This window comes from Volvox carteri (genome assembly GCF_000143455.1).
Source record: "Volvox carteri f. nagariensis unplaced genomic scaffold VOLCAscaffold_136, whole genome shotgun sequence".
NCBI classification, from domain to species: Eukaryota; Viridiplantae; Chlorophyta; class Chlorophyceae; order Chlamydomonadales; family Volvocaceae; genus Volvox; species Volvox carteri.
The window spans coordinates 8,034-8,739 of NW_003307679.1; the positions used below are offsets into that span (position 1 = coordinate 8,034).

General features: G+C 48.4%; 1 protein-coding gene across 1 annotated transcript in view; it reads left to right on the forward strand.

Moving 5' to 3' along the window:
- Positions 1-258: 258 nt before the first annotated feature.
- VOLCADRAFT_100677 (uncharacterized protein) overlaps positions 259-706 on the forward strand; it is a gene marked incomplete at both ends in the record, with an annotated part of 6,574 nt that continues 6,126 nt past the window's right edge. Inside the window, one exon of the mRNA XM_002959210.1 lies at positions 259-303. Coding sequence (XP_002959256.1) covers positions 259-303 — 45 coding nt within the window. The remainder of the gene's footprint in view (positions 304-706) is intronic.

The window sequence follows — 706 nt, forward strand, 5'->3', positions numbered from 1 at the left end:
AAGGTAGCCATTTTTTGGTGCATTTTCTGGGACAGTACATATTGTCTGTGCCTTGGACGCCTCCGTCTTCTGTGCTGTAACAAGCTATCAAAGTACTCCTGCTGGTAAAAGTACTAGGTAAAAGAGCATCCTGTGGTGTCTGCATGACCTACCTATCCTGACTGCGATCGCATCTGCTTTTGCGCTCCTATGTGGCCCCAAGGTGTGGTCATCCATATAGCTATGGGTCCTGCTGGTGATCATGAAAGAGTGGCCATCATGGCCAAGAAGAAGAAACTACCCACATCTTTCCCACCACACACAGTGAGTCCTCTTTTGGGGGCCACAACCACTCTGCAGCTGTTTTTGGGGTTCATGAAAGGGTATTATCACCCTTGTTGTGGGAGAGGCTACAGGTTCAGCTTTTAGTAGTCCCGTGGAAGTATGACTTGGCCCACGACACAACACATGCATGTGGCCATTTACACACACATACACACATACACACAGACACACGCACATACACACATACACACATCCACACGCACACGCACATGCACACACACACGCACACACACATGCACACACACACACACACACACGCACATACACACATACACACGCACATACACACATACACACGCACATATACACATACACATGCACACACATACACACAGACACACGCACATACACACATACACACATCCACACGCACACGCACATA